The sequence below is a fragment of the Alosa alosa genome, chromosome 18, assembly GCF_017589495.1.
Source record: "Alosa alosa isolate M-15738 ecotype Scorff River chromosome 18, AALO_Geno_1.1, whole genome shotgun sequence".
NCBI lineage: Eukaryota > Metazoa > Chordata > Actinopteri > Clupeiformes > Clupeidae > Alosa > Alosa alosa.
Window position 1 is genome coordinate 28,938,523 of NC_063206.1, and position 27,346 is coordinate 28,965,868.

At 45.1% G+C, this 27,346-nt stretch overlaps 1 protein-coding gene across 1 annotated transcript in view; it reads right to left on the bottom strand.

Moving 5' to 3' along the window:
- Positions 1-26,149, bottom strand: part of ninl (ninein-like) — a 28,275-nt gene extending 2,126 nt beyond the window's left edge. The window contains exons 1-28 of the mRNA XM_048269259.1: positions 25,908-26,149; positions 24,497-24,708; positions 24,224-24,320; positions 22,675-22,868; positions 18,554-18,620; positions 18,119-18,309; positions 16,955-17,110; positions 15,125-15,292; positions 14,272-14,408; positions 13,667-13,807; positions 13,005-13,179; positions 12,037-12,147; positions 11,571-11,660; positions 10,641-10,788; positions 10,331-10,399; positions 10,117-10,238; positions 9,458-9,816; positions 7,855-8,861; positions 7,120-7,759; positions 6,398-6,502; positions 6,227-6,296; positions 5,803-6,087; positions 5,407-5,499; positions 5,152-5,298; positions 4,718-4,867; positions 4,435-4,548; positions 3,816-4,025; positions 46-159 (exon numbers count right to left, since the gene is read on the bottom strand). Of these exons, the coding sequence (XP_048125216.1) occupies positions 46-159; positions 3,816-4,025; positions 4,435-4,548; positions 4,718-4,867; positions 5,152-5,298; positions 5,407-5,499; positions 5,803-6,087; positions 6,227-6,296; positions 6,398-6,502; positions 7,120-7,759; positions 7,855-8,861; positions 9,458-9,816; positions 10,117-10,238; positions 10,331-10,399; positions 10,641-10,788; positions 11,571-11,660; positions 12,037-12,147; positions 13,005-13,179; positions 13,667-13,807; positions 14,272-14,408; positions 15,125-15,292; positions 16,955-17,110; positions 18,119-18,309; positions 18,554-18,620; positions 22,675-22,868; positions 24,224-24,320; positions 24,497-24,679 (5,343 nt within the window). The 5' untranslated portion in view covers positions 24,680-24,708; positions 25,908-26,149. The remainder of the gene's footprint in view (positions 1-45; positions 160-3,815; positions 4,026-4,434; positions 4,549-4,717; positions 4,868-5,151; positions 5,299-5,406; positions 5,500-5,802; positions 6,088-6,226; positions 6,297-6,397; positions 6,503-7,119; positions 7,760-7,854; positions 8,862-9,457; positions 9,817-10,116; positions 10,239-10,330; positions 10,400-10,640; positions 10,789-11,570; positions 11,661-12,036; positions 12,148-13,004; positions 13,180-13,666; positions 13,808-14,271; positions 14,409-15,124; positions 15,293-16,954; positions 17,111-18,118; positions 18,310-18,553; positions 18,621-22,674; positions 22,869-24,223; positions 24,321-24,496; positions 24,709-25,907) is intronic.
- Positions 26,150-27,346: the final 1,197 nt, after the last annotated feature.

The window sequence follows — 27,346 nt, forward strand, 5'->3', positions numbered from 1 at the left end:
CAGTTTAAGTTTAAGGGTCACTAGGATTGAGTGATAAGAACCCACCTGCTCTTTTAGCTGATTGACCTTCTCTTGTAACATCATCCGAACATTCTTCAGTTTAGCCTCCACCTCCTCCATCCTTTCCTGCATATGCCCCATTACTTTCTCGTATTGCTCCTGGAGGGAAGGACAGGATGGAAAAGATGTTACTATGGACATGTGGACCTGTTAATGCATCCTGGGTGCTGCAGCCTTTGTGTATCAGATATCAATACAGCCATTTATGCCGCACAGGCCTAGTGACTTACTTCAAGAGTTAAATATAATTTTGCCATAATTTGGTCACTTTCACGCTGTACTGCCCACGAGTATCTTTTAAAATGTGAAGGTGAACAATGTAAGATTAAGTCTAACTTTAATGCCATGACCGTCTCAGAACTGAGCTGTTCAAATGACACTAAGGCAGTGGTCCCCAAACTACGGCCCGCCACCTCATTTTGGGTGGCCCCCCAAAACATGTCCGTGGTATATAGCAACCGTCTCGCACGGGAGTACGACATCGTCAAACTATAACCTCCGCAATTTCCCCCATTCATTCTCTATGGCGAGTCTTAACAGTACACGTGTAATATTCTTTTTGTCCACTGGTGGTTATTTTGGCGCTGTTTCACGTTTGCCATCAAAAACGGAATGAAATGTAGGCCTACCTGCAAACAATGTAAGAGGCCTATGCTGACTGCATTAGTGCTCAAAAGTATTGTAAAAGTTTATCAATTAATTGTTAATAACTAACTAACTTCTATTCAAGTCATATTTCTGGGACTTTCTGGGATAATTATTTCTATTTTGTATTCACTCGTTCAAATGTTCATAGGCCTACAAAGAGGTCACAAGTTCAGGTGAGTGAAAGTTAGAATGGTGGTCATTTCAGACCACTTCAGCGCTTCATAAAATTCTCATAGTTTGAGAACTTTACATTTTCAGAGTTCAGAGTTGACCCATTTTTAATAAAATATACTTTTGGGCAGTGGTGGAATGTAACGAAGTACAAATACTTCGTTACTGTACTTAAGTAAATTTTCCACGTATTTGTACTTTACTTAAGTAAAATGTATAGTGCATACTTTTGACTTTTACTTCGTTACATTTTACAGCAATTATCTGTACTTTTACTCCGCTACATTTCTACAACACCATCGTTCCTTTTTACGATACATTTTATGATCAGTTTTTTTTCTCTCTGACAAACACGTTTGTTTTACCGGGGGGGTTGCTACCAAAGATTCTGGAGCGCTACGTGCATTCTTAGAAACATAAGCTTCTAGTCTAGACCAGGCAAAGCGTGAGCTTGTAGCCATCTGCATTCGGTAGGCTATATTCACCAGACCCATGGCTACACTGTACATGCAACTGTGTTCTGTGCTTTTCTCTGTTATCTGCAGCGTTAGGGCCTCCTCTCCGATGAGATTGCTATCTGCGGATCAGCGAAGCTATGCCCATGCTTCTGTCACACGTCTGATCATTTGCGGCACAAATGAATGGTAGACTATTAATGAACCCGGTGGCGGAAAAACGTAACATTTTTCCAGATTAGGAAATATTCCTTAATTGTGTGTGATTAAATAAAGATGCATAGCCTACAATTGGGGGGTAGTAACGTGAGCGCTCATTCAATGTCTATGCGTCTGCGCAAGTGAAACTGAACTTAATCATAAAGACACCTTTCTCAGCAACTTTTCTGTCCAATCAGCATAATTGGCATTACGATCCACCCGACGTTTCCCTTGTCTACCCCGTTAAACTTCAGGCTCTCGTGTTTTGCTGAATGATATTACTCAGCAGATCACCCTAGTAGATAACCAGAATTACAGTCTCTAGAATTGTAGGTCAGAATGTAAACTGGGCCACAGATGGTAAGCACTTAAAACTATCTAGTCGAGTATAACCTAAAACTAGCTTAATTAAAATGCCACAGCCCATACTGATTTTTCCTTTTAGAATATAGATATTAAGAGAATAATTCATTATGCAAATACTTTTACTTTTAATACTTAAAGTACATTTAAAAGCAGGTACTTTTTACTTTTACTTAAGTAAGGTTGTCATTGTGGTACTTTTACTAAAGTAAATATTTCTCTGTGTATTTGTACTTTTACTTAAGTACTGAGGTTCAGTACTTCCTCCACCACTGCTTTTGGGAATGCAAAAGTCTTTTTATTAGTATTATTTAATTTGAGTTACACACTGATATGGCATGGCAATATAAACACAGCTAACAATGGTATTAAATTGCAATAGCCTATAGATTAAATGTAATGGAATATTCGACTAAGGTAGACTGCTGTTGTTCACAGCACTAAGCTATTTATGGTTACTGATATACTCAGAGTCTCTGGCCCTCTCTTAGAGCCAGGCATAGCAAGCTGGCCCTCGGAAGAAAAAGTTTGGGGACCACTGCACTAAGGTATGAGCTACACCAGGCGAGTAACTGAATTGTTCCGTTTGCGTAGTGTCTGCTGGAACAATCAGCACATCAGCGAAGACCTCTCCTGGACCACCAACACTGCATCACTGGCGAAGAGCTCAGCCGCCTGTACTTCCTCGCGGAAACTCAGGCGAGCAAGTGCTCCACCAGCCATCATGACCACATTCTACCGAGGCACCATTGAGAGCATCCTCTCCAGCTGTATCGCTGTGTGGGCGGAAGCTGCACTGAATACAACAGGAAAGCCCTGCAGCATAGTGAACACAGCTGGAAGGATCATTGGTGCTTCACTCCCCTCCCCTGAAGGACATTTACACCACCCACCTCACCCATAAGGCGACCAAAATTGTGAGTGATGCAAGTCACCCCGCTCACAATCTGTTTGATCTACTGCCCTCTGGGAAGAGGTACAGAAGCCTGCGCCCCGCACTACCAGACTCACCAACAGCTTCATACACCAAGCTGTAAGGATGCTGAACTCTCTCCCTCCTCTCCCCTCCACCCTCAGCTACATAACATCCTGGACATTGGACCCACAATGGCGCCTGCACTACTCCACTTGCACACTTGAACACTTGCACACTTGTACACTTTACAACTTGGTGTTGTTGTCCTGAAAACACAACACTTCTGCTGCTCTTACATAACTTGCACCACTATGCCACTTTCTTCATTACTCAGGTCAAACAGAACTACCCAAGCCTCTTATTGGCCTGACTTTTGCACTAGTTTTTTTTATTGACTGTCTATGCACAATTTCAACAAAATTTTGCTGCTCTTATTTTTTCATTATTATATGTGCCCTCTTATTTACTTATTTACTTACTTTTTTGTTTACTTGAATGTTATGTTTGTCTGTGGACTTAAAATTGGTAAAATATGTCTTGTCTTCACCGTGGGATAGTGAGAAACGAAATTTCGATCTCTTTGTATGTCTGGAACATGTGAAGAAATTGACAATAAAGCTGACTTTGACTTTGACAATTAGCTTCCACTATAATCACGTCTGGAAGTAGCTACACCAGACGTGACAGCGGCGCGTACGTTCGAAAAAAATAGACCAGGATTTTACGCGTTGCGAACCGAACGCTTCAGTTACGCGCCTGGTGTAGCTCATACCTAAGGGTATGGGGGTTGGGGAGGCTCACAGCCAGCGCAGACCAGAAGATAAATTAAACTAAACACTAGCTGAAATTGGAAAACTGAGTACCCGGCCAGTTGCTGATTGCCTGAAGTTTTAAATAAAAAAAAATACCACCGTGTCCCATGTGCTCTGTGCATGTCCTTGGCAGTGGAAAAGTGTTCTCACCGATACTGTAGCTCTTAGTGCTGGATGGCTGCCCCTTACCTGCTGCAGTGCCAGTTGTGTGCTAGCCTTCTGCGCCTGCGAACGGAGCATCTCCTCCAGCTGCTGGCCCCGGCGCTGGTGCCCAGCCAGCTGAGCCTGGAGGGGACCCAGCTGCTCCCTGGAGCCCGCACCCACCTGCTCCCGCATGTCCTGCAGCGCCCGCACATGCTGCGCCTGTGCCACGGACAGGGCCGTGTCCGCCTGCAGCGCCTGAGTGGACACGCAGCATCGGGGGGTCAGATACAAGTGCCCAGACACACACTCAGGCACGCACACGCACACACACACACATGCAGGCACAAACATACACTCAAGTCTGGAGTTCTCAATTCTGCCATATGAGCATGGATAACATGTAATCACTGAGGTCAAAGCACCTCTGCATACAATAAACATGAATGGGTCAATGGTTAACCTCACTGATTTTGTAGTAGAGGAGTTTAAAAATGCCTACTTTAGTTATAATAAGACTTAATGGCACTGACTGGAATCTGCATGGATGCAATGCCATCAGTGCTGGCTATTGTTTCTCAGAGTTTAATCATTGCCTGGCATTCTGTGCGTTCTATGACCAAGGGGTATTTTGGACTATGTTAATTTAGAGAGAAGAAAGGCTCACTTGATTCTTGGCATCTTGTGTAGCTGTCTCTAACTGTGTCTGTTTGTGTTTTAGAGTCAGGCACTCTTGAGTCAGCTTCCGCAGTTCCTTTTCGTGAGCCTGTAGCTGTGCCACCTGCCACAGGAAATTAAATTGTGTTTACTCTGATTATTTTCAACATGGATCTGGTTAAGTATCAATCTCTGTATCTCTGTATTTCTGGACTAGAGACATTAAAAAAAAAGAAAAAAATAATTCCATTACCATCGTGTATCATGAGAATGTAAAACAGGGTCATATTAACCTTTTGAAGCAGGTCCTGGTTTTGTTTATGAAGCCTTTGGCATTCTTCTTCCATAGTGCGAGAGGCTTCATCCTCATGCTGCCTTCTGGCCCTCTGCAGTTCTTCCTTCTCTCTGCACAGCTGACCCATACTCATCTCCAGCTCCCTCACCTGAGAGACATCAAGTGAACACACACACACACACACACATTCAGAGTTTAGTCTATAGTACACAGTGCTTAAAGTTCTTAGGCTAGGTCATTCAAGATTTAAGCATAGATAATTATGTTTAGCGGCTTCTGATAATGGAACAAGGCTTTCCATTTCCATTGCTTTAAGCCCCGAGTGCTTCATATGCTGTATGTATTTGACAGAATGAATAACCTGTTCCAGCAATCACTACTTTTTTTACTGAGAGTGATGTGACACGAGGAAAGTATGCATTTGTGGGCTACCTTGTCCTGGGAGTCTTGCAACATTCTCTGCAGTGCTGCAGTTTCCTGGTTGTGCATATGACTCTCCTGGGATGCCGCTTGGAGCTGGGAGCGCAGCTGCTCTGTCTGAGTGTCAACAGCATGGAGTGACTCCTGGAGTTTCTCAACCTGTCAAGACATTAAACAAAGTTATTTTTAAATACACAGAACCACTCGCATGGATTCAGCAAATAGAGAACACGTTAGGAAGGCAACCTGAGAACTGTTCCCCCCTACCTTGTGCTTTCTCTCCTCTGCCTCTTTAAGCAGCCGCTCATTGTCTTGCTGAAGCCACTGGTGCTCTAACTCAACTTCAGACAGCTGCTGAATCTGCATTCCACACAGAAAAGTAAAATATCACAACCAGAGTCACCAACATAGGATAGACATAGTGTAATTTATGACCAGCTGACTGTTTCTCTAACATCCCACACATGAAATATCAGCAAGACAATAGACACTTTAGATCAAAACATCACCTTGTGCATATTCTCAGTAAGTTCCATAGCTTATTATGCTACTATGAAAGAATTTAAGGCTATTCCCAGAGGAGTTTTAAAACCAATGTTCTATCAATTTTACTGATGACCGATGCTTGCATTAGCTCTCAGAACTTGGCCTCCATGAGCATACCTTCTCCTTAGCTGCGGTCAGCTCTCTCTCCAGCCGCTCACGCTCCAGTTTCCAGCTGGCCTGGAGCTGTGCTCCGTCCCGCTCCTGCTGACTGGACACCTCCTGTAGCTGCCGCATGGTGGTCTTCCCGTCCTCCTGCTCTCGGCACACCTGGGCCAGACGTTCTGTCAGCATCTGGACGGCTCCCTGGTCGGCACGGAGACGCGAGCTCAGCTCAGCATTCTCAGTACTAAGCTGGAGGTTACGCGAGCTGAGGTCCAGAACCTCCTCACGGTATTTTGCATTCTGAGCAAAGCGAAGATAAGGAAAGTCAGTCAAGATCACACACAGTTGAGGACTACTAGCTTTGACAAGTTTTAAATATGCATGTTATGTGTGAGTGTCTTTTGAGAGAAAACAGGTCTGTGGAGGGTAAAACATTTACCTCTTTGTGCAGCTTTTCCTCCTCCTGTCTTTCCTTCTCATGTTCTCGCTCCATTTCATCCAGTCTCCTCCTGGCCACACATAAAAGTAAATAATACATATTCATATCATAGCGTTCATATTATACAGCTCTGTAACACTACCCCTTGATCATTCCTAGGTTTAAACTCACCTCTTTTTGTCAACCTCCTCTTCAAGCGATTTCACATCTTGTTGTAGCATAGTCAGTCGGTCTTTTAGGGCACAATTCTCAGAATTTACTTCATCAAGTTTAGCCCTGATGCAAACAGCACATAAACATGGTTAACATCTCCATGATGTGACATCAACACCACCAAGCCAAATTTATGGATGGACAATATGGATTCACACAATCACAGTCAGTGAACTAGAACAATGAAACATAAGGTAAAGGCATTTTTTCCAAACGCACAAAAATGGCTTTCCGTTTTCAAAGCAAATCAATCTAGATTAGTTGTGACAAACTGCAGGCGCACGGCACACAGAGCCAAGACCTTCTGCGATGCTGGTGTTATTTGCAACATCTACTACCATGCAATCAAAAGAAATCATTCAGTTAGTGGATGAAAAATGTTTCGCACAATTGTGAATTCCACAAAGTCTGAGTTGAAACTGTGCAAGACATGCGAGGAGAAAGAGATTGTAGTTAATAATCATTCCATTAGATACAAAACATTCGGAGAGAAAAAAAATAATAATTAAAAAAGTTAGACACACACACACACACACACACACACACTTGAAGCTACAGTTATTCAGTTCATTGCATCCAACAGTCAGCAGGCATAAATGTCTCAGATCATGGCGGGTGTGGGTTAGTCATTGTTTTTATTGCCTCATTTCCTGGGTTGACCAGTCCGCACGGCGACAAACCTGTGTGGACTGGCAGGGTCCATGCCCTCCTCCAGAGCCATGACCAGCTTCTCCATCTCCAAGAGCTGCTCCCTCATCCTTGTCTTCTCCCCATCGAACTCCTCCTCCACCCGGCTCTGCTCCTCTTGGGATCTCTCCAGGGATTTCTGGAGCTGTGTGTTCGCTCCTTCTGCCTCCTCCAGAGCCATGACCAAGTTCTCCATCTCCAGGAGCTGCTCCCTCATGTTCGTCTTCTCCCGCTCAAACTCCTCCTCCGCCCGGCTCAGATCCTCCAGGGATTTCTGGAGCTGGGCGTTAGCTCCGTCCACCTCCTGTCTGACAGCGCTGAGCTCTTTCTCTTTGTCCACCAGCTGACCCCTCAGCTCCTCCACCTCCCCGGAGAGGCTCTTGCCCTGCTCAAACAAGTGCACCTTCCTTTGGACTCCGGCCCACAGCTTTTCCATCTCCGCCGTCTGAGCGTCCAGCTGGGTGCGAAGCTCCTCTACCAGGCAGTCTCTCCTGCCCAGCTCCCGGGTCATACGCTGGACATCCTCCCGGAACCCTTCGGCCTCCGCCTCCATCTCCACAATCCCGGAGAGCTCCGGACCTCGCCTCCATCGAGGCCTCCCGGCAAGCTGGTTGGTCGCCTGAGGCTGGGCGCCTTCCATCTCCATGTCAATCTGTGCCCAGCTCCCCGGTTCTCTCTTGGCTGGTTGCCTTCTCTTCTTTATCCCCGCTCAGTGTTGGTCAGCCCACGGTAGGCCGCGTTTTCCTGAGCGAGGCAATCCCTCTCTTCTTTATCCAGCTCCAGTGTTGACCGGATGTCGGTCACCTTGCTCTGCTCCGATCGAAAGGCCTCCTGCAAGCTCAGCTTGCTCTTCCTCATTTGCTCCAAGTCTGTCGTCAGACTTTGGAGACGTGTCTGCAAATGCTCCATGTCTGTCGTCTGCCTTCTCAGCTGTTCGCCGAGCTTGGTTCTCTCCGCTTGAAGAACTTCCAGATCTGCGACTTGTCTCGTGAGTACTGCCTCTTTGAGCCTTACTACTTCTTGGGACTTCTCCATGTTTGCCCTCAATGCGCTCATCTCCTCGTCTGTCTCCTTGAACTGCGCTTGCTGCAGGGCAAAGGCACTTGACAGGTGGTTACAGTTCCCCTCGATCAGTTCCTTTTCGCTGCGCAGTGCGGCCGCCTCTGCCTGAGCGCTGTCCAGTTCCTGCGTCAGGTGGGAGAGCTTTCGGAGCAGCTCCTCCGCCCGGGTCCTCTCTGCCTCCAGCTCCTTCTCCCTCCGGAGCAGGTCGGACGTCAGGCGCTGGATGGCGGCGTCCTGCGACTTCAGGTGGACCGTGTTCTCTTCCAGCTGCTCGCACATCTCCTCCAGCTTAGCCTCCAGGCGCTTCCGCAGCTCCTGCGCCTCCACCTCAGCCCGCTCCTCCAGCTCCACCTGTGTCCGGAGGCCGTGGATCTCCTCCCGCAGGAGCTGCACCTCCTCCTGGTGCGATTGGTCCAGGCGCCTCTTCTCCAGGGCCGCACCGTGGCAGATCTGGGCCTGCTCCTCGCCGGTGCGCTCCTCGTGGCGCAGGCGCTCCCTGCGCGCCTCCTGCTCCAGCTGGTGGAGGCGCGCTTCCCAGCGGCCCTGCTGGTGGCGCTGCTGCTCGCCCTGCTCGTGCAGGCGGCGGCGCTCACAGTGCAGCTGGTGCAGGAGGCTGCGCTGGGCCTCGCTGTACTGCTGCTTGCACTGACAGAGCTGCCTGTCCATCTCCTCCCTGATTCAGCACACAGTCACAGCTTGTAAAAACGCATACACATTTACAGTGCAAGGGCATATTTTTTTTTCCACCTATGGTATGAATGTGTGTGTGTACACACACAGAGTCTACATGCATACGGTCACAACATGACAGCATTACAAGTTCACACACTCACACACACAGTACTTAAACATTGAAGGAAACAGTGCTGCTGAATGGAGATTCTGTATATTGGTTGGTTATGCAAATGAGTCAAGGCATTTAGGTGGCAAGACATGCATAATTTGAGAATGGCACCTAAATGTTGACTCATTTCTGTATAAAAGGGGAAGATGATGCGTGTTAGCCATCCGGCAAGAAACCCAATTTCATCACGTGCATGGCTTTAACTGATGAACAATGGCTGTTTTAGGGATGCAAGATTGGGATTCAATATTATCTGTGGTCAGCTGAGAAATAGACCAGCAACCTGGTCAAAACACTACAATTATAAGAATTTAGGGAATTCCACTCCAAAAACTGAGACTTCTAGTGCAAATGACCTGCTAACCCACAATAGTCCTCAACAGTCCGTCCTCTTGAAATCAATAAAAACAAGCCTGGCCACCCACCTGACCAGTAGCACTTCCTGATCCATCTTCAGCTTCAGCTCGGCCTCCAGCTGGTCCTTCTCGGACGTGAGCCGCTGCACGATGTTGCTCATCTCACGGGCGTAGTTCTGCTCCAGCTCGGCCCGCTCCCGCTGGAGCCGGCGGTCCAGCTCCGAGCCCCAGGCCAGCCCCTCGGCCCGGGCCTGCAGCTGGGCCTCCAGCTTCTCTGCGCTCTGCTTCAGCCTCTCCGCCCGCTCCTCGGCCTGGGCCTTCTGCTCCTCCAGCTCGCTGATCTCCACCTTGAAGCTCTGCGAGATGTCCTTGCGCTCCACCTCCATGTTGCGCCGCATCAGCTCCATGCTGCGCTCGTAGAAGTTCACCTGCGCGCAGGTAGAGAGGAGACAAGCTCACATGACGTCTGAGGCCTCTGTAAATGTGGCCATTCTCAGTACAAGTCAGTATCTCAGTACGGTTAATATGACGCTCACAAAATCATCTGCCTTTTGTCTCTCCCAGGGAGGCTGATGATGGATACCTGTGTAATGTGTACCCTGTTTATCCATTTTCCTATGTCTGCCTCACTGTGTGCACATCTGTCCCAATTGAAATATTTCTAGTATTTCTACAGATCTCGGACCAGATTTCCACTACTATGTTCTCTGTGTCCGTTTGCTCCATACCTTTGTCTCCAGCTGGATCTTGAGATCCTGCACCTCCTGTTCATACTTCTCCTTCAGCTGCTCCATGGCCAGCTCAGTCTCTATACTGACAGGTGCAGACAGACTCTCCAAGGAGCCCAATGCTGAAACACACACACACACACTCTAAATCCCATTCTGATATAATTCAAGGTAAGTTTATGGTGAGGGTTTTTACACTGTTGCTATTTCTTACCACTTTTATTTTCCACTTCAAGTTTTTTCTTGACTTGAGGAGAACTGCCTTTCTTCATCTCAGGGTCATCTAGAAGTGCAAATCAGAGTGGGAACAGGAGAGGCTGACCAGAGAGACATATGCAGCTACTTCATACAGCAGCAAATAAAAAGCGAAACTACTTCTGTGTGGAGGGGTGTGGCTTTGCGCAAGTGACTTAAAATGAGGGGGTGGGGCTTTAGTAGTAGTACACACAAAACGTTTACGCTACAACCCACATTCTGTGATCCCAATTAGTGCAGGTGAAAATCCTAATGCGCCCTGAGTGTACCTGAATCAGACTCGTTGGCGAGTGCTCGGCGACCAGACCAGGTGGGAGAGGAGAGGCTCTCCCTCGAGCGTCTGGGTTTCCTGGTCAGGGTCTGGTTCTTCAGCATCTCCAGCTCCGAGCTCAACTCGTCGTTCCTGTCTCGCAACTCCTGCATGGCATACATTCCAACCAGTTAACAGTGCTGGTGTCTCATAGACAAAAACACACGGCAAAAAACAAACACACAGACACACACTTCTAGCAACTTTCATCTATAGGTCTCAGCAAAAGGAGAGAACATCCAGCCTTTTTACAAGCTGGCATGCAACTCAATGGCAAATTTCATTCCTATGCCAGCCTCTTAGCACTACCATCACACAGCTATCAGAAAGCAATCAAAGCCCTGTACACAGGCTCACCTTCACTTTCTTAGTCCCCACAGAGAGAGTGCATTTAAATACAAATCACTCAATTAGCGGTGAAACTTTAGGCACTTTATGTCAGTTTCAACTTCCACACGTCAACTCCCACAAAACAATGGCAGACGCTAGGTTTCAACGCAAGCCAAAGCAAGCAGACCATTACATTCTTTTAAAATAACCACACGTGAAACACTTTCGGAGATCATCAAGTCCGCAGAAAGTCTGATCTAATTTCATGCCTGGCCCACACAGACAGCCTGGACACTTAATCTTCTGCTCTAGATGATGAAGACAAAGGGGAAGCACAAGGGGGGCGAGCATCTGCCTGAATCATCACTTCAATTACACACTGACAACAGGCACACAAACAAACAAACAAAATAAACTAACAGGTACAGGTGACCCAAGGTCACTTCCTCTGATATACATCAGTCCCGTTTGGGGAATACAGGAAGACAGACTAAATAGACTTATGTCCCCAGCTGTATATGAAAGTTTTAGTTGACATGCGCATGTGTGACGTACTCACCCTGCACTGGACTTCATACTCCTTAATGATATCAGAGAAACGCTCCTCCTGGTTTTCCAGGACAGCTGGGCTCTGATCCAGGCTGGCAAACTGACAAAAATCCATAATTTTAGACAGGAAATTCATGGAATTATGGTTGGAATTATGATTCTGACGAGGCACGATATGTCTCTCAATCCAACACACAAATATGTTCCCATAGGAATAGAGTAAGGGAGTAATAATGGAATTCAATCTGGGGGAAAACATACATTAAAAATGATTGATTCCATGTGTGTGTATATAAAAGTCCTCCGTTTGTTTCCTTACAAAAGATCTCATAGTCTCTATGAAGTACTTCTTTCGGTTTGTGTCTGTAGGCAGTATGAGCAGGATTTGGGTGCAGCTGCTGCAGCAGGCCCACCTCACCCTCCACCCAGTTCTCACCTCGCGCTGTAACAGGCCTCCTCCCCCAGCCAGCGCTCACCTTGTCCTGCAGCAGGTGCTCCAGGTCCTTCTGCAGCCTGGCCACGGTGCTCTCGGTCTCAGCTAGCTTCCCCTTCAACGTGCTCGCCTCATCCTCCAGCCGAGCGTTCTCCTGTGACAGCGAAGCAGCTGTTATTTAACACCGTGCAAACACACGCGGCAGGGAAACACACACCGGTCAACTACTAGGCAACAACTGCCTCATAATAACTGCCATTAATCTGAGGCACAGAGTGTGTGATGCAGGCAATCAGGAAGTATGGATACGGTAGCTGTACACAGCATGTACACCTAGGTGGTTGCTAAATGGTTGATGGTTTGATGGCAGCTTGACTGCCTAGTCATGTCTCTGTCCCTTTAAATCAGGGGTGTCAAACATAAGGCCCGGGGGCCAGATCAGGCCCCCCAAGATGTTTTGGGTAGGAAGGAAAAATTAGAAAGAAAAGATATTCACATCCAGCTGTCTTCAACAATTTGTAATAAGCAATTTCTGTGATAAATTGATTAAACCTAGCACTACAGACCATCATCAGGAGGAAGAGGCCAAAAAACTGATATGGAAGTAGGGTGTTTCAAGAGAGACAGAGCAGGATATGACGAGTAAACGACGAGTGATTTGTACTTGTTTGCTCATGAGTGGGTATAGTAAAGGAGTACATAATTTAACAACACTCTGATACCAATGCAGAGAAATGAAAATGACCATGACAACGACGGCCCCCATGAGGTCTCATTCCAACAAATCTGGCCCACTGCCTAATATGAGTTTGACACCCCTGCTTTAAATGATGCTTGGAGGTAAAGCCTCCACAAACTAGCAGCAGCAACATGGTAGTCACTAACTGAGAATACAGTGCATGACAGCTACCACATCCAAGCATGTCTGACTATAAACTGCCCATCTGAACTATGACCATCAGGAGTGAGTGGCGCCCAGCTCACAGTGTTGACCATCACGGCTCTCCTCACCTGGGTGACGTTGCACACCTCCTCCTGCAGGCTGACGTCTTTGGCCTGCAGGGCCTCCACCTCCTCGCGGAGTTTGACGCGCTCCCATTCCAGCTGCTGCATCAGCACCTCACTCTCCTGCTCCGTCTCGCTCCGCAACGCCGTCAGCTTCTCCCGGAAATCCTGCTCCAGACCCCTGGCCAATCAGAGAGCAGGACAGTCACAACCAGAGCCTTTTTTGTTGTTCTGATTCAATTTAAAGGCATTTTTAGAAAAGAATGTCACTATATATATAAAAACCTCGATGCAAGCTGAGGGCAGCAGTGCAAAATTAATGAAAGCTGTGGCCTTTGGTAAATAAAATAATTATTAACCTAATATATCTAATATAATTCTGTGTTCACTTACTATACAAATGCTTAGGAAGTCTTACAGCATCAGTCCAAAGAATGTTTGTTTTTCAAAATAATCTCTCTCAAAAGTACAGTCACCCTACTACGTCATTGTGCTTCACCATTAATTACAATGACAACATGAAGAGTGTGACTCTTTGGCATTCTTGCAACCTGAGACTCTTTAACCAGTAAAGCAGGCTGCACTGATTGTCTGGTTTACAGGAATAACTGCGCATATGGACTACCGGTATATGTGTCTTTGGAGGGAGGGCGTGTAATCTCTCTCACTTGATTTTTGTTTCATTGAGTGACTCCATAGTGGCGTGACGGTCATCCACCTCCCTGACCAGCTGCAAGTTCCTTCGGTCAGCCCATTCCAGGTCAGCCTTGGCTTTATCCCGTTCTCGACATGCCTGATCAGCCAGAGTCCTTTTAAAAAAAAAACACACATCAAACAATGGACCACCTCACTGTGTCACTTAATACAGAATACATACCCACTACACAAAAGGCGCACCATTGTATCCACAAGATTTAAAGATTTGAAAAGTGCATGACCCCAGACCAACATGGATGGTGCAACCATATTAATGCCATGCATTTACTACAAAGGCAGTAAAATGGCATGCTACGACACATTGCAATTGTTCCAAAACTGGGAATTAAGATCACTGCACAATGAAACCAGTCCAGCATGTACCAGACAGCATCACAAAATTAGTGCCACCTCTAGATGGAGACAAAATTGAACAAACATGTTCTTTTGATATACATTGGGGATGTTTGGATTTGGATTATGGAGGAGAAATGGGTCAAGCTTTTTTTTTTTGACTGCAGTTGAATGTCATGTTCAAGCAAAGCAAATTAAAGTGAATGCAATGTAGGCCACCCACTGTAGGAAGTGGATCTCGTTCTTGTAGGAGATGAGTGCAGCCTGGTGGATGCCATTGCCGCTGACCAGCAGCTCGTTGTCCAGCGCTAGGGTGAGCTCGACCAGGCTCAGCCGCTCGTCCAGCGAGAAGTCCAGAGTCTGGAAGACCATGACACATTTCAAAACCTTCCTTCAACCTCAAATGTCAACCACAAATATCTTTATCCCAGTGTAAAAAAAAAAAAATCTTTAACCAATTGTAAAGATCAACAATGTTACTTGACAAAATGAAAAGCTTTAAAGCAGTCACCAGTCATTGGACATACTAGCACACACTAGCAGATAAAGCATGCAAGCGCCATGTGTCGTTACATGATAAGGCATAAGGGTTTGAACTCTGGAAAGGACAAACTCATTATATGAGGTTAATTTAGTCCATTAATTAACCACCCGTAAAACAAAAACTCTACTTCCATCCATTACATTTAAAAATGCACACAGTATTAGGCAAGGAGGAGTCATGCACAAGTATGTTATGGAGTACACAAACAGCTAATTAGTTATGAAGAAAAGCATTGGACCCCAGAGAGTTTAAGCACATCAAATCTGTTTAAGTGGTGCAGGGAGAGCAATTACATTTTTCAAGGGCACATCTGAAAATAACTCAAATCACTCACGGTGACCTCCATATCCCTGTCAAAAGGAAATCCAGATAGCCACTAATGAATAACATCCATTGTTGTAACTAAAGACACAATGTCACCTTCACATCTCCTATCAGCCTGCGCAGTGATAGCTGACAGCAGAGTGTTGAAATTCCTAACAGATATACCAGCCTATCAGGGCAGACATGTAAGGGCATGTGACTGACTGACCTGTAGGATGTCCCTGCTGTTGCGGATGCCCTCCTCGGTCCAGAGGGCGATGACCCGCTCTGGACTGGTGCAGCCGCTCCCATCGTCCAGCCGGGTCAGGAGCTTCTGGCCCACGGTGGCCGAGAGCAGAGACGGGGAGGTGGACCGCGCCACCCTCTCATCGAACGCCTGCTGAAACACAGAGCGGGCCATGACATGAGCATGTGTAGCAGGCCGCCCCGAGAAGGATCACGATCTGCCAAGTGCACAGTCGCAGGCGGACTCGACCCCTTTCTCCACTGACCTCCACCTCACGCTGTGCCGTACAAGCCCTCATTGGTCAAAAGATTGGGACCAGCATAAATAAAATTTCACGCACGACTAATAAGTGTCTTTTTTTTTTGCTGGTGTAACCCATAATCTGGCTTAGCCTACTTTCCTTGCCCAGGCGCTTATGTCATGGAGCCAGTGCAATATTCACCATCTACACAGACTCTGGAGACAGCATTGTGTGTTGAGGCGAAACTCTTAACATCTGCTTGTCTACACCAGACAGCATAAGCTATTGTTTCAGAACTTCACAATGAGTTAAATACCCCGATATACAGATTAGGAACTTAATAGTATAAAGCTGAGTGTAGATAAACATTAGGGAATGAAAACAATGATGTTTTATAATATTCACCCTTGGTGAGCCACCACTATCCGCCTTCAGAGAACAAATGTTAACTTTAATTTTGCGCCTTAACAGGCCACAGCTAGATATGAGGCCTGAAGTGCAGTACATCATAAAGATCTTGCTTGCTTCTGAGTGATAGCGTTAAACAGAACTGAGAGTGGGAGCTCCACCCATCTATCAATTAACTCAACTGGTTACAGGCTGAGGTTACATCACTCATCAGGGTTTTTAAAATGTGGTCCTACTCAGCAGGAAGGTAAACACTTGGCTGCCCTGGCTCTGTGCCTGAATAAAAAGTTCTGCCATACATAAATTATGTTTTTATCTTTGATCATCTGTGGAGCTGAAGTCATTTATCCATTCCAAACATTTGATTTGTTTGAGTTTTTACGCAGTTCAGCTCAGTTTGTTTTCATTTTCGCACACTATTTACAGACAAGCCAACAACAGCCAACAGTTCTCGTTGTGATGCAATTACAATATCCCCACCTCAGAAAAAGGGAGTATTGTGCATTGCACAATTTGCCACATACTCTTTATTTGCACTGATTTCAAATGGGCATTTCGTTCAGATGAAAACATTTCATTTACGCAATGTGAGAGGGAGTGGTTTATCAAGGGATACTGGCACTGGTTTGCTGCAATGATAGGTATGAGGTAAGAGATCAACCCTTGTATGACCTCAAACCTAATAATCTATTGTTGCAAGAGCATAATACGATTAAATGTGACTTAAAATATCTCAGTAGGAGTGTTTCTACATATTCCTCCACCTTCAATCTAGACGCTGCTGATAGGCAAGTTTCACATAGGCCAGATATGCTGGTTACGGAACAAATGACTTCACCAATAAATCCACAATGTATTGAGATAATATCACCCATTTCACCAGCTCTGAGAAAAACACAATGGTAGGCTGGAACCCTAGGTTAACCACCAGTTCCCGTTAATCCCCCAGCTGGCCTCCGAGCTCCCCGCTACGAGTCCTCACAGTCTCTAGAGTCCCATCAACAGCCTCCACGTTACCAGCATCCAATAATCTCTCTACAGTCAGCTTTATAGTCAGAAAATGGGATGGGGGTATTTGTGTATTTGTGTGTGTGTGTGTGTGTGTGTGTGTGTGTGTGTGTGTGTGTGTGTGTGTGTGTGTGTGTGCTCTTTCTCTGACTGACCTGTAACAGTGACAGCTGGGCCTTAGGCCTCAGTGGGGTGGACGAGGACTTTGGAGCGGGCAGATCTCCATGGTTGAAGAGGCCTATCTGGAACTCTTGCAGGCTGACTCGGCCATCTTGGTCCTTATCAAGCTTCCTGAAGAGAGCATCCAGCTCCTACACACACACACACACACACACACACACACACACACACACACACACACACACACACACACACACACACACAAGAACAGATTGAATGATGTCCTCAGGGATTTCATACACTCAGGTAATGATGTTCTGGGGCAGAGTGTTTGTTACAACTTGACACTTTATGGCATAAAATAAGCAGTGCAAAAATCAAAGTAACTAGTGTTACAACCAGTAGCACACAAAATACTTGCATGTCATTCTTCAAAATTGGCTTGGGTCCAAATTGGGTCCTGTTGTATAATATTGTTTGTTGGTGAAGGATTTGTGAGTAGCTGTGACTGTCATCCCACCTAACCCTTGAGACACCTAAAGTATAAGTATAGTATAAGTTTTGATCTTTGATCCCGTGAGGGAAATTTGGTCTCTGCATTTATCCCAATCCGTGAATTAGTGAAACACACTCAGCACACACACTAATCCTGGCGCAGTGAGCTGCCTGCAACAACAGCGGCGCTCGGGGAGCAGTGAGGGGTTAGGTGCCTTGCTCAAGGGCACTTCAGCCGTTCCTACTGGTCGGGGTTCGAACCGGCAACCCTCCGGTTACAAGTCCGAAGCACTAACCAGTAGGCCACGGCTGCCCCAGACTGTGACCAGGGGTGAACAACGTCTTCATTGGGAAGCCAAACTGGGGAGTATCTCTAGCTACTGGTTCTCCATACAACTGTCCCACAGCTTCCACAACTTTCCAATATGAGGCCCCAAGGGCGAGCTCAAACCTTCACAAACAAGCAGTCAAGACCTTCAAGACAGGCGCTCAAAGCCTGAAAATGGTTTAAAGTCTGTATGTTTTAGTCTTTAGTCTTGTCTTTATCTTGCCAACAATATTGTATGTTGTCACAAAAGAGAACGGTGATCTTGTCCCATATTAATCATGTAAAAATATGACAATCATGAATCATTGTCATTGTCTTCATTAACGAAATGACCACTGGTGTGTGTGTATATGTGTGTGTAGGTAGCTCTGCTGACCTCTGACTGCAGGTTCTTGAGGCCGATGTGCTCGCACACGAGTGACAGCTCCTGTCGGCTGAGTGAGCCCCCGGCACCGACGCCCAGTTCTTCCCAAACCGCCCTCACTTGCCCATCGGTCACTTTCTCCCGCAGACCCGGTGAGTGCAGGCCACTGCCTGTGCTGTCCGGCTTCCAGCGCTTCTGCTGGCCTGCAGACACACACACACATGTGCGTGTGCACACACACAAACACGCACACACACAGACACACAAACACACAGAAAGACATATGGCACCAGCCACCGTTTTAAATGAATGTCAAAATAATGGGCTTTAAACAAAATATCTGAAATAACGATGCTAGATTTGCAAATTTGTTCTTGAGACTTAAGACCACACAAATAATGTCCAATACCTTTACACCACATACAGTATAATGAAGAACCCAAGTACCTTGTGCTTCAAAAGAAGAGAGAAAGGCCTCCTTGTTGCTCCCAGTCTCTTCATCAGACTTCAGACTCTGAAACATAGACATTGAGGTAGAGTCACCTAAGTCCTTAGACATGGAAATATATGTACTCAAGGGAGCTTAGATAACATCTTTCACTTGCTTGCTACATAATACACTGATAGTGTTTTTGTGGGTTCCCTTTTCCCTGTGTATGCGTGTGTGTGTGTATGTGTGAGTGTGTGTGTGTGTGTGTGTGTGTGTGTGTGTGTGTGTGTGTGTGTGTGTGTGTGTGTGTGTGTGTGTGTGTGTGTGAAAAAAGAGCGGGATAGTGAAAAAGAGAGTACAGGGTACCCCATGTCTGTGCACAGGGTAGTAACAAAAGACAAAACAATGCAGTGACCATAAGGAATTCCCACCCGCCAACATTACTTCCACAACACTGAGCAAGGACAACCAGCAGACTGTAATGTCAAGCTAAAGAGCAGAGCAGCGCCAGCTCACAACATATGGGCCCTGCACTCCTATCTAAGGGGCTTATCATGCACGTGCGTCTGTTTAAAAGAGAGAGAGAGTGAGTGAGTGGTTGTTTGTGTGTGTGCGTGTGTGTGTATGTGTGTGTGGGTGGGGGGGGGGGGGTGAGTGAGTTTATGTGTGTGTGAGAACGAGCGTGTGTGTGTGTGTGTGTGTATGCGTGTGTATCTGTATGTATGTATACATAACACCCGGTACCAATTCCCAATTATCGATGAGAAAATCCATACTGGTGTCATAATTTATTCCTTTAATGGTACATGACATCACGCATGCCATCAAAACTTAAACTAAATCTCTGTGAACATGGCAATGCATGCGTGTCATTTTGAATTGTATAATTACTGTGTCGGTACAGGCTATGCATGTTTGCGTGTGTAGTTGTTGCCATTTTTGGTGTAAAACTGTGATTGTGTTGTGCACTGGCGCCAACCAGTGGGCAATCCTCTTAAGCACATGAGGAAAAACCTAACTAATTACTTGCTGTTCTTCGTTCTTAATTTACATGTTTTACAGTCTTCCACCTTACACACCCTACCTCTATGTTATTTCATTCATATAAATATTATATAAATAAAATCAGATTGACATGGCACTGCATTGTGACATTCCGCCACACAAACAAAAAGGGCAGCACCAGCAACCACAAAGAAACATGAATAACTCTGCATGTCAGTCAAACACAATCACATGAGCAGGTCAGCATGAGCGAACCACATCGACTTAATCCCTAAGTCATGACCAGAGTCAATCAGCCCACAGCCCTGGGCAAACAGCAGGAGAGGAGGAGGAAGGGGGGAAGGATAGATGTGGCACTGCCGCAATGTGGGACAAGCCACAATCAATTTTCATCAGCTTGAAATATTGAACAACATTACGTAATGGCCCACAAAACCAAACCCTACTGAGGGAGGAGGAGAGAGGGAGTAGGACACTTTGTCTTCCTATTGTCTTCTGTGTGTCTGTGGTGGGATCCCCCTTAAGGCCTGGTACACACAGAGAGAGAGAGAGAGAGAGGAGAGAGGCTGGGTGCCAGTGAGAGGCTGGGTGCCTAAATGCACTGGCAGCCTTCACCTGCACTAATTACACATGAGCAAGTATTTATTTCTGGCTCCTGCCCAGTCACACAGTGTCGCTGTGCAGACTGCACTGACATAACACACAAATCTGTGAGCACTGACTTACAGGGATGAACTCCCATTTTTAACATTATGTTAACATTGGATTATTACTCTTCTTCTCATTTTATAACAGAGAGTAGTAGTGGTAGTGCTTCAACAAAAGATTCAACACATATTGACAGCAAGGGGCATTTTTCTAGCTTCAAGCGCATGATATTCACTTCTATTGGCTTTTACCAGTCTTTGCCATGTGACTGGAGAATAAGCCAAAGTAAAAGTTGTCTGCCCCATTTGGCAAATTTAAAACAAAATAAGTTATGCAACACAAAAAAGCATGGATCCAGAAATATACAATATTTATGAGAACTGGTTCAATTATTTACAAAACAAGTGCTCGCTCGGAGCAAAATTCCACAAGAATACCTAGCCCGGAATTTCTGTGTCATAGCAACCAATGTGTGCCCACCCCCTCCCCCAACAAACGTGTGCACACACCCATGACTCCATCATCCAACTTGCCACCCATATTACATGTGCCTAACTGAACTAGCCAGAGATATGTTATGTCAGAAGATTTTATAGTAATGAAATGCCACTTTGTTTGTATGGAAGGCTGGATATATGTATGTGTGTGAAATTTTGCAATTTTATTTTGTCACTATTTATTGCTCTCACTCCAAATCTCTACTTCCTGTTTCCCCTTTGAATCTAGTAGGAATCCAGAGAGGTTTAAGCCTTTTACATAATGTGTAAACAGTTGAAATGTTAAACTATTTAAAAGAGATTACAGACAGGGTGGGAGGGGTTTACAGTTGCAATGAGCAACATGGAACAACTGGATTCGTGGCATGATGCGCCAGACAGAGAGAGAGAGAGAGAGAGAGAGAGAGAGAGAGAGAGAGAGAGAGAGAGAGAGCGGTGGCTTTAAAACACATGTAATCTCCCAAGCCACGGAGGCTGCCAGTACAGCATTACATAAAAGGCCTAAATATTTCAAAGCAACCAGCAAAAAATACAAGGAAAGGAAGACACTCCGGGATAAGAGGATGTGATTCTAAAAACAAGTGATGAATTTTGGCTTGTGGAGCATTAGGGTCAAACATTGTTTTTGTTGTGGTATGTGTGATCTGACCCATATCACGTCTCCACCCATCCACCCACATACACTACTTCTCATTATCTGTGTAATCTTTCTTTCTCTTTCTGTTTCTCTTTCTCTCTCACACACACACACACACACACACACACACACACACACACGTATACTCTAACGTCTGACATCACATTTTCACAGGGCCAAATGGCTCCCCATAAGCTATCAGACATGTTTATGGACCCCCCACTATGACCCAGTAAGCCTGGTCAGCTCTTAACACTGAGCAGAAAATCTTTGTCACTTAGAACAATAGGAAGGAGACCCCCAACTTTTCACACCTCACAGGGGATTGCCTGTGATCCTCCCTACCACTGATATAATAGAGACAATTTGCGACCCATAACAAAGAACACTAGCACACAAGGCCATCCTCTTGCCATTGTCTTTAAGGCCTTAATGGAATCCATAACAATTATATACAGTAGGCATTCTGGCCACTTTTTGCCCTCACTCTATTGTTTTTCAAAAGATATGGACAATTCGAAAGTAGGAAATTGAAACTACTGCTAAGCAGATGCCAAGCTATTTTTCTTTTCCTTCTCAAACTGCATGGTTCATTCCAATGTCTCAGTCGGTCACAAGAAAAGGACAGGCAAAGGGTGAAGTATGCATAAAAGACTGACTAATTTCCTCTCCATTTCCAAAAATTTGAAAAGGGAAGAGGGAGAGGGTGATATAAAGAGAGGAAGAGAAAGAGTAAGAGAGAAAGAAAGCAAGAGGAAAGTAAGAACCCTGCATGAGAAAGAGGACAATAAGGAGGAAATGACAGAGTGAGGGCAGGTAGAGAAAGAGGTACAGAGAGATGGAGCAGTAAGGAAGACTTTAACAAGAAAGAAAACGAAAAGGATAACAGGAGAGAGCGTGACAGAGCAAGAGAGAACGCAGGGCACACAGCTTTGATCTCCAGCCAAGAGCACCACGAAGGGGTGAGGGTGGGGGCGGCTAGGCTAGGCTCAATGGGCTCCCACTCTCACATTCCAAACACCACCACACTTCCTGAGGCCAGGGGAGACCGCCTCAAATTTGCTTACCTAGGGGGTTCAGAGCCTAGACTCAGGTATGTAATACCCTCCGCACACCAAACTGGTCTTACACTCTCCATACCCAAAGTGAATCTAGCACAATGCTTCTGTCTTTTTTTTTCTTTTTCTAGAAGCTTCTGTGGTCCTAGTGCCAGGAGTAATCCATCTAGCTATAGTGGACTCTGCGTGTTTGCCTCTTTTAGAATCCTGCGCCTGGCTGCAATCATGAACTCCAGCCAACCCTCCACAGGCTTTTTCTCAAATGACTCAAGCGGAAGCCGTCGGCCCGTTACCTCCACGCTTTCCAGCGAAGTGGAGCGTCGGAGTTTGGCCCTTCTCACTCCTGTGGTTTCACTCGGGTCGGTGTGGAAAGGTCCTGTCTCCTCGGTATCAGCAGTCCGCTCTGAATTGGGTCGGTCCGGCCGGCTCTTACGCCCATAGCGTTTTGCTCCTTTCACAAACTTGGGCTGCACCTCCTCTGGGATCACTAGACAAATCATGAAATGGGGACAAGGAAAAGAAGGGCAAATACAGCTGTGAGCATAAAGATTTACAAAACAATTGGACAAGGCTAGAACTGTGATCTGCCTGGGTCTCTTGTATGAGCATAGTCCCTCTTAAATAAACTTCAAATAAATAAATGAATATATTGGTTAGAAAAATGTTTTGAGTTCAGAAGAGCACAAAATCTATTGAAAATGACCACCATAGATGTTTTTTACCATACTGGCTGGTCTCACATCTGTTTGATATTATACGTTTCTCTATTTAGGTCTCTCCCCAAATGCAGTCCTTCAAAACCATCAGACCTGACAGGACCTCAATTATACACAACTCTAAGTGTGCTACTGACACAAGCAAAACTAAACGAATTATAAGAGGCTACTGAAATGTTACAATGAAATACATACAAAATGGCCGGTTATACAATAATTGCCCTGACCATATTTGGTCTCATCTTCATACAGTGGTATCCAAATAAGCTGAGTTTGAACAAAATGAATGTAATCAAAACATCAGCCTTCCCCCCTCAGCCCAACCACAGCTAAGATGACCCATTACTTCTTATTAGACCTAGGCGTTTCCTGCATTTCTTTTAAGCATACTTTTTTGAAAAGATGTAACATTTGTAGCCCCTAAAGCATTAAACAGTTCAAGTAAAGAAACAATGTTATTCTGAAATATGCTCTTTTGGATTAAATTGAAAGTGTATATATCTAAACATTCAACTAAATCTAAAACAACTACAGCTAACTGCTGATTACAATGTGGATGACAAAACTGTACTGATATAATAACACACACAACAAGAAAGGAGACTGACTTTCAGATGGTGATAACATATCCAGCAGAAGTCATCACATGTGTTTACCACCACAGCCAGACAGTAAACAGTATACTGTTCAATAACCAAATCTGTTAGGCCTATCCTTCACGCCAGCACAGACCACTGATCCAATCACAGTACTGATTAAGTGTTTACATAAAGCACTCAACAATCTTGAGTACAACATGTAACAAGTTAACAAATCTGACCATTGTTTAACAAGAGAATTTCAGATAAGCTAAACCCAGCTTCCCTGACATTCCATTCCAAAATGTTAATGCATAACATTCATTGTATACACTTAAAGATTCATTGAATCAATAGTATACTGTAAAACAAACAAATTTAAGACAAAGATGATGCTTATTCTGCACATTGTGTCTTCTGGGGGTATCAATAGGTTTATAGAAAATCCAAACAACTTGTTGTTTATTTAGATGTTTATTTAGTTTAATCTTGCAATCTGATAGACACAAAAAAACCTGATACGGATGTTTTATTTTATTTTGTCTTACCTGGCTCCAGATAACTGCTATCCTCCTCAGAAGTACTGAACTCCAGAGAGCGTGACAACACTGCCACAAAGCCCTCTTTGAATTCTTCAAAATTCACCTGAACACAGAGTGTGAAAAGATGCTAATGCGTCACAGGACAACAAAAGACTGATGATCATGTCTCACACATATTGCAAATACCATTTAGGAGGTCTTTCAAGTTTATGTCTCTACATTAAGGGCAAAGGTGCACAGAGTGAGGAAGTTTAATAGGGCATGGTGCATCCCTCTTACCCTGGCATAATGATGTGGCCCCAGCAAGGTATCCAGCATCAGGGGCAGATGTGCATCCAGGTGTAGCTTCTGGCAAAGCACCGAAAGCTCCTCTTTGTCCAAGTAACCGGTGCCAGTGGTGTCACAGCTGTCGAATTCCTCCTTCAGCTGGGCCACATAGCGGTTTTGCTCTTCCTCATCCATCCCACCACATACTGCTGGGCTACGCCGCTCTATCGGTGGGGGTGGGGGAGGTTCAGCGGGGAAAGCCACAATGTCAACAACGGTGAAAGGTGCACGACTTGCACTTGATCGGATGTTGACAAATACTCTGACCTCTCCGAATGTTGTACAAGCGGGGAACTTACACGACGCCCTACTCGGTCGGAGCTCTGTTACCGTAAACTATCACTGGGGAGAGTGCATAGCTGTGGCTAGACTTTTTGCGTCCCTCCAGTAGTGGATCGGTCCTCCGCATTCCAGCGAGGAGTGAGAGGCCAAAATCGTCTGCCTGGGTAGTCATGTCTCGTAGGGGCTACTCAATTCCTTTTGACGTTTTGGAGGTCTCGATTGTGCTTACATAACCTCGAGGGGCACAAAGTGCTACTTGCTGACCTTATTTCGGTGGCAAAACAGACGTAAAAACCAACATTCACACTCTATTTGAACACAGTGACTATTCTTGACAAAACCAACAGCTTTTCATAGAGGATAGGCATAAATTACACAACTCTATAATAAAATAATGCATCAATAGTGATCTTAATCTGAATTTTCTCGACAATGCAAAGTGCCAACTCTCCAGGGATGCTGCACTAATATTTCAAGGCCTGGGGCTTCCCTGATAATCGATGTATTGGTTTGACCCATATTCAGACATCTAGACCAAAACTGACTTCGATTAAACATGTAGCTTCTACAGGCACCGGTTGGGTCAAAGTTCCAAAGATTTCGGAATTTTCGGATCTTCCCCGTCAAACAAGATCATCTTGATGGTCACACACGATTGGGACACAACCTTACTAGGATATAATTTGTCACAACTTTATTGAATGAAAATATCCACTGGTTGATGGCGCAGAATGCATTATGTTGTGTGTCGCTACTGTATACGTAATTCACAAAACAACACCAAATAAACGCATACATGTACGCAGAGCTTATCTTTTGGGTAGCTCTGTAGCTTCCCAGCGGCATGAGTGAAGTACGCTTCACCATGGGAACGGGAAACTAAGCGAAACAAAAGGTCGTACAAAATGGAGAAAAGCGGACAGTAAAAATACAAGTTGATTTCTACCGTCTTGCTGCGTAAAGTAGATTAAAATATTGTCTCTAAGCATTTAACAGATAAGTTCATACATTGTGTTGCCGATTGTGTGACTCTAGTGAACACTCGAAGACGTATTATAACAAAATGAAATTTGAGTCTTACCGTTTCAACTGCACCGTGGTCACCACTGTAAAATTCACGTACACGCTTTACGCCTTAATTGTCCTCCCATTATTGACTTATGAGGTTACAGTAGGGTTACTCTTGGTTTGTTGTAGAACACATCTGCAGAGTGACCAAGTGGACTACATTCTCTGTACATTCTCTGAGCAGGGGCAGCGCAAGGGATTCTGGCGCCTGGCACTAGAGGGTACTGAGAGATGCCGTTCTACACTCATCAGGGAAATGAGCTCCACACAGGACACAGCGGCTCACATCCCCTACTGGTTAGGCGGTCGATCACGATGAGCGGTGTCCAAGTGTGAGTGGTAGTGAACAAAATTGGGTATGGAATGTTGACGGATTTCCGTAGGGCAACTGATGGACAAAATCAATCAATCATACAACTTCTCACTTGAATGTTTGTGCGGGGGCACACATATCAACTATTCCGTAGAATTAGTCGGAAACAGAGCCAGACTATTTAGATTAGAATGTGTATTTAGGACATATGGAGGTGTAACTGCAAGATATTTTTTGTGTATATCCAGAAAAGGTTCACTCATTCTACTAAATTATATGCTCATTTTTAGTAAATTGTGCTCTCATTTTACTAGAATGTGCTCTCAGTTTAGATTGTGCTCTCAATTTAGTACATCGTGTGCACATTTTACTACAACACCAAATCAGAACAAGTTGAGACGTTGTGTAAAATGTAAATAAAAACAAAATGTGATAATATACAAGTCTCATAAACCCATATTTAGCAACAAAAAGGACATAGACAACATATCAAATGTTAATTTAATGAAAATGTGGACTATTTAATGGAAAATAGGCCTATAGGCTATGTTCATTTTGAATTAGATGCCAGCAACATCCAAAAGAGGTGTTGCTTCACCTCTTCATTTAACAAAATTCTGTAAATGTGGAACTGAGGAGACCAGTTGGCTAGAGATTAAATGTTGTCCCATTACTGCCCGATATAGGGTTTCAGTTGCTCAACAGTATGGGGTATTCTTAGTCATGTTTTTCATTCCATGATGCACCTAATTTGACAGGTCTGGACGGCATACAGGCAATTTTAGAACCTGGACTTATCCTCTATGGAGAAATACTGTTTAAATGCAGAATTCATTCTGACATTGTTTTCCTGAAATACATTTTCCAGGTTTTCCCTGGAAAAGACATTGCCTGGATGGCAGTATATGTTGCTCAAAACCTGTATCATTCAGAATTGATTGTGCTTTGCCAGATGTGCAAGATGACCATGCTGTAGACACTAATGTACATCATAGATGTTGGGGTTCGAACCGAGCACTAAAACAAGTTGGATATGTTGGATACTTGGATATAAGGAGAGTGGCTACAAGAGGGGCAGTGAGTGGGAACTGCATAGCATAGGGGCGCAAACCTCTTTCGGCTAGTCATGTTTTTCAGTG